This window comes from Gracilinanus agilis, chromosome 6 (assembly GCF_016433145.1).
Source record: "Gracilinanus agilis isolate LMUSP501 chromosome 6, AgileGrace, whole genome shotgun sequence".
Classification (NCBI taxonomy): domain Eukaryota; kingdom Metazoa; phylum Chordata; class Mammalia; order Didelphimorphia; family Didelphidae; genus Gracilinanus; species Gracilinanus agilis.
In genome coordinates this window covers 167,188,415-167,194,414 of record NC_058135.1, presented here as the reverse complement: position 1 = coordinate 167,194,414, position 6,000 = coordinate 167,188,415, and the positions used below count along the sequence as shown (strand labels likewise).

At 38.1% G+C, this 6,000-nt stretch overlaps 1 protein-coding gene across 1 annotated transcript in view; it reads right to left on the bottom strand.

Moving 5' to 3' along the window:
* Nucleotides 1–6,000, bottom strand: part of TXK (TXK tyrosine kinase) — a 33,490-nt gene that overhangs the window by 2,391 nt on the left and 25,099 nt on the right. Inside the window, exons 12-13 of the mRNA XM_044680338.1 lie at nt 3,898–4,016; nt 971–1,128 (exon numbers count right to left, since the gene is read on the bottom strand). Coding sequence (XP_044536273.1) covers nt 971–1,128; nt 3,898–4,016 — 277 coding nt within the window. The remainder of the gene's footprint in view (nt 1–970; nt 1,129–3,897; nt 4,017–6,000) is intronic.

Genomic DNA, 6,000 nt, shown 5'->3' with positions numbered 1-6,000 from the left:
TCTCTCTCTCTCTCTCTCTCTCTCTCTCTCTCTCTCTCTCTCTCTCTCTCTCTCTCTCTCATCTTCTCTCCCTGTCTCTCTTTCTCTCCTCCCTATCTTCTTACCTCTCTTTTTTGAAACCATGTTACTTAGGAAGAAAAAGGAGCTGCCAAAAGTGCAAAGGAGTCTGCTGACAAAGGGTGGGGTGGATCAGGGTGCTAGGTCAGTGTCCAGAAAGGGAAGAAATTGAGAGCAGTAAACCTGGGGCCTTAATGTTTAAGTTTAGCTTTTCAACAAAAGAAATTACTCTGGAAAAGGGAATTTGCTCCCAGAACATGTTCTGTCCTCATTTCGCTTCTCCCTGTCATACTTTAGCTAGTAAAGAATGCCACAAGAATAATTTTTCACTTATGAAAAGCAGCACAGATGGAAACTCATGTAAATGAAAGCACTTACTCTCCCTTTAAGACCTTCTTGACCAAATGAGATCTACTCTGTTTCTGCCACTTGACTCTGTGACCTCGGCCACATCACCGTGACATTAGTGAATCACAGGCCATTGGCTTCAGAGTAGAAAAAGGCATTTGAGGTCATTCAACCCAAACCCAATCATTTTACAATCATGGAAGCTGAGACACAGAAAGGTTAAGTGATTTCCTTGTCCAAGGTCACACAGCTTAGTAACTAAAGGGCTCAGCTCCTCTGACTCCAAAGCCAGTATCCTGTACAGTGAAGTAAGCTGGTTCCATCAGCTAAAGTCACATTTAATCAACAAAAATGGATTTTTAAGGGGAAAAAAATGCACTGACTTTTGCAGAAGAAAGGTCAATGAGAAATAGCAAATAAAGGATAAAGTAATGTAACATAGCAACACAGATAGGGTAATCATTAGTGGTTCCAATGAGTCAGAAATATGAAATATTCATATTTGAAGCAGGGCCAGCCAGTACCAGAAGATAGAGCCTACAGATAGAAAATAAGGAAGACAAACCTCATGCCAACAGCTATACATGACTTCATAAACAGTCATCGAAGCCAGTTGCGGACGATAAAGCCTGAAGCCTTTGGAAATAGCCTCCACAACTTGTAAATTGGACTCCTTTGCAAAAGGCATCTTGCCCTCAGTAAAAACTTCCCACATCAAAATTCCTAAAAAATAAAATACACAAAAGCAAGTTGGAGGAGGAGGAGGGGAATGATTTTAAAAAGAACCACTGGCCTACTGAGATGGGGGTAGGGGAGGAATAAAGGGGGAAATTCATGTGCACTTAAAACAAAAGATCAATAATAATTTATTTTTTAAATCACCAAAAAAGTATATAAAAATATATAATACTCCCCAGTTTTTAAAAACTTACCATATAAGGAATCCTGACCCTTACTCCGCTCCATGTTGTTTTCCAGCTCTTGAATAATAATTATGATCTAGAACTAAAGAAACTTTGACTAGAAAGTAGGCAAAGTATCTCTTGGCCTCTGAAAAGTATGGTAAATGGAAAATCATCTAAATGAATAAAACACTCCTTTTCCTTTCCAGTAGGTCTAACATGGCTTCCCACGCTTGCTGAATATGCTAGCAGCATTCTCATTCCTAAGCACCTTAATATATATTTGCCATTCCATTATTTGAAACCCTGAAGGAATGGCAGAGTTGTACGGGCTGCATCCACACAATAAGTCACTCTGCTCAGCCCTACCAACTAGACAATGTAGGCTCTAATCTGCCTGACTGGATTTAGGGCTAAACACATAGTTGAGTCATTTTTACACAGCAGTTGGCAGTCGTGGCAGAAATGAAAGAATAATGACTAGAGTTGAAAGACCCAAGAATTGAAACCTATACCTGTCATTTACTTAATAGCTAACCCTGGACAAATAATTTAAACTCTCTAACTTTCACTGGGTAATAGAAAGAAACCTGGACTTGGAATCAGAAGGACCCGAGGTCAAATCTTGATCCCAACATTTAATGATTGTGCAACTTTGCAAAATTCAAAACCAATCTGAGCCTCAGTTTCTTAATCTGTAAAATAGGAACAATAATACCTGTAGAATATACTTTTTTTAAAAAAACCCTTAACTTCTGTGTATTGGCTCCTAGGTGGAAGAGTGGTAAGGGTAGACAATGGGGGTCAAGTGCTTTCCCAGGGTCACACAGCTGGGAAGTGTCTGAGGCCAGATTTGAACCTAGGACCTCCCGTCTCTAGGCTTGGCTCTCAATCCACTGAGCTACCCAGCTGCCCGTAGAATATACTTTGAAGAGGATTTTGTAAGAAAAGAGATAATGTACATAAAGTACTTGGCAAAATTTAAAGCAAGTACACGTTCTCTCTCACACTTGTTCTGTGTGTGTGTATGTGTGAGTATATATATGTGTGGATACAAGTGTGTGCATGTATGTACTTTGGGGAAGGAAGGATGGAAGGAATGATGAAGCATGCTACCCACCTCCCAAACCAAGGTGATGGAGTCAGGGCACAAAATGAGACATATCTTTTGGCTATGGCCAATGGGAGAAATTGTCTTGTTCGACTCTGAATATTTGATTTTCTTTTTCTTTGTTTCTCTTCAGTGGTAGAAGAGGAATGGGAGAGAGAAAATATATTTTTATTATTTAAAAAAATAAAATTTGATTTAGAGAATTATTTAGCATCTAAGGACAGTGTCTTACACAATTGAGTATTCAATAAATGGCAGTTAATTATAGAGATTATTTAAAGACACTACCAACAGGAATTCTTTAGTATTTACCTGAAGACTAACTTGGATGGTTGTCCTATACACACAGAGTTGCAAACTTCTCAGCTAAATTGTTGTCCATGGACTTACTTCCTTGCATAAAAAACGAAGAGTTTGGACTAGACCATCTGCAAAGTCCTTTCAAGTTTTGACATTCTATGATTCTATTATTCTAAAAAGCCATCTTCTTTCACCACCATATATACAGGCAGTGAAGAGCTAAAGAGGCTGAGATTGCCAGTTTGGCATTGTTGAACTTTTCTGCCTTTTCTCAGTTCCCTGGTAATATACTCTATCCATAACAATGTCCTGCTATTGTACAAACAAAGGTCTTTGGTCATAAGGGAGCCTGGGCAGGAGAGCGTGAATGATTGAGCTCAGATCCATCACAAATCTTGAAAAAACAAAGTATATGCTCTCCTGAAGATGTGTGTATATGTACTATCACCTTCCTACATAAAGACCAGCATATAGATGTATGTCAATTTTTATACTGTAACCTACAAAATCTCAAGACAATGAATTAAATATGAAAGACCCATTCTAGGAGGAAAGGACAATAAATTCATGTTTCCAGATGAATAATAAGAACATTTTATACATTTAAATGCTGGCTCTATACAAATTCATTAACTAATAGAAAAGTTCATTACACAACAGCTACAGATACCTTGGGATCAATTTTCTTTTTAAGACTATAGTGGGGGAAAGCTGGCAAGGGGAAAGGGAAATACTGGGTTTTTTTTTTTAATTGACAGATTCTTTGTTTTAATTTAAATTTTTAATTAACATCTTATTTGGAAGGGGAAATGAGCAATCTCATAAGCACTAATTTTGTTTGGATGTCTCAGTACACACAAAGCAAGACCATAGATCTGAGAAGACTCCATGAGAATCTTATTTTGCACTAAAAAACAAGGTGAACCAATGGCCCTAGTCTGGCATTGGGAGTTTGAGTGCCCAGTGGACAAATTCAAACTGACAGTGTGCTGCCCCAAGCCATAATCCAAGAGAGCAGAGGGGTGGAGCATGCAAAAATTGTCCTCAGGTGCTGGGAAGAGGAGGAACAGAGCAGCTCCACCCCCAGATAGGGCCAGCACATGTACCAATACTTGGCCAATGCTACCCTAGTCTATTCAGGCAACCAATGACAAATCAACTTTTATCAAGTGAACTTACCAAATGACCAGACATCAGATTTGCTACTATATTTGTTGAAATGAAAGACTTCAGGGGCTGACCACTTAACTGGGAACTTGGCACCTGAAGAGCTGATATATTCATCATCCAAAACATACCTACAACCAAGTGAACACAAATATACACATATAGTACATTAATTATGATAGTTTCCCCATTTTCAATTAAATCCTCAGGGAATCTTTGGGTCAGCTACCTAGTGGAATCCTCTTTTTAAAAAAGGCAAAGCATAATCCTTTATTTTATTTTATTTTTTAAACTCTTACCTTCTGTCTTGGAGTCAATACACAGTATTGACTCCAAAGCAGAAGAGTGGTAAGGGTGGGCAATGGGGGTCAAGTGACTTGCCCAGGGTCACACAACTGGGAAGTGTCTGAGGCCAGATTGGAACCTAGGACCTCCTGTCTCTAGGCCTGGCTCTCAATCCACTGAGCTACCCAGCTGCCCCCAAAGCATTATCCTTTAATGCAAAGAGGTTTTGTGACCATCTCTTCTTTTAGACATGGTTTTGCTTCAACCTTTTCCAGTTAAATTCAGCATTTATGATGTTGTTTGATTCTCAAAAACTATAACAATTCCTCAGACCAAATATGAAATTTTTAAACCACAAATCATCATCCTGGGCATGTTAATTATCCTTATGACTCATATCAAAAGGTACATTCCAGCCCCAGAGAACATATTCATTCTCAGTGAAGAGGTGGAGGGCTATGAATGAAGTCAAAGGATATTGCTATGTTGGCTTTGTTTAACTGTTTTTCTTTCTTAGAAGGGAGGGCTCAATGGCAGAGGTATATGCTGGGAATGATTATGCTATTCTAAAAAAGGCATCATTAAAGTTTTCTTAAAAGAAAAGAAAAGAAGCATATGGAAGTATTCCAGCAACCAATTCTGGGAAAAGATAAGAGACACAGAAAGCATCGCCATGCATCAAATGTTATTAATACATTTTAGCACATTAAAAAGAATGAATTTAAAGGTTGTTTTAATGCCTTCTTTCCTTATTCAACTAACACTTAACATTTGCTACTTTTTATGCAAAAATCTCTAATTCATTATAATGACCTTGTATGGAAAATTAAAAAGGATAATTATTACTTCCTTTGAAAAAACTTTGGGCCAGCTTCCAGGAAATAATTGAGTTCCTGGAAAAGAGGGACCATCTCTAAAGTTTCAAATAACAATACTGTGAAGACAAAGAAGATTAAACAGTTATGCTCTCACTGCCCCATTTCAGCTTTAGAAGATTGTGCTGTCAAAGCAAGCATCCATTGACCCATTTCAAAAGAACACCTATGACACAAACTCCTCTGGCCTACAACCTTACAATAATTTTCTTCGATCTCTGTCTCTATGTCTGTTTCTTTCCCTGTGTGTATCTGTTTTTCTGTTTCTCTGTCTGCCTTTCTATCTCTTTCTCTCTTAAGAAGAAAAATTACCACTTCCCAGCTGTGTGACCCTGGGCAAGTCACTTGACCCCCATTGCCCACCCTTACCAATCTTCCACCTATGAGACAATACACCGAAGTACAAGGGTTTAAAAAAAAAAAAGAAGAAAAATTAAATGTCTCATTACAAAGGTGAAAGAATGACCAGAATTATGGTCAGGCAGTTACTTAGAGGATGAAATGTGGTCTGAATATGTGCACAGCTGTTTACAACTCCTCTGAATTGGGTCAACAGGAAATAACAGCCGCAAAAAAAGTTTGCTCAAAAGCTAACTCTCTATGAAAGTGCAATGTCGGTTAATAAAATTCTATTTCCCCAACTCCTGCCTCTCCTTTGACAGTCTATCCTTCAGAACCAGATTCAAATGCTATATCCTATAGGAAGCCTTCCTGAATTCTTCGGTCCTTTCTCTAACCTGTAGTACTCTGTACCTATAGTAGTCTTATAGTCTATTTTTGCATCACAACTAGTCAATGTGGGTAGGACAAAGACTTCATTATCTATGTGCTTTGTCCACTGAGAAGCATTTGATACTCAGTAAATTAACACTGAAGAAATGGACAAAAACAAAAATTTTTTAAGACTATAACAATAAAAGAAAGAAAGAAAGAAGGAAAGAAAGAAAGAAAGAAA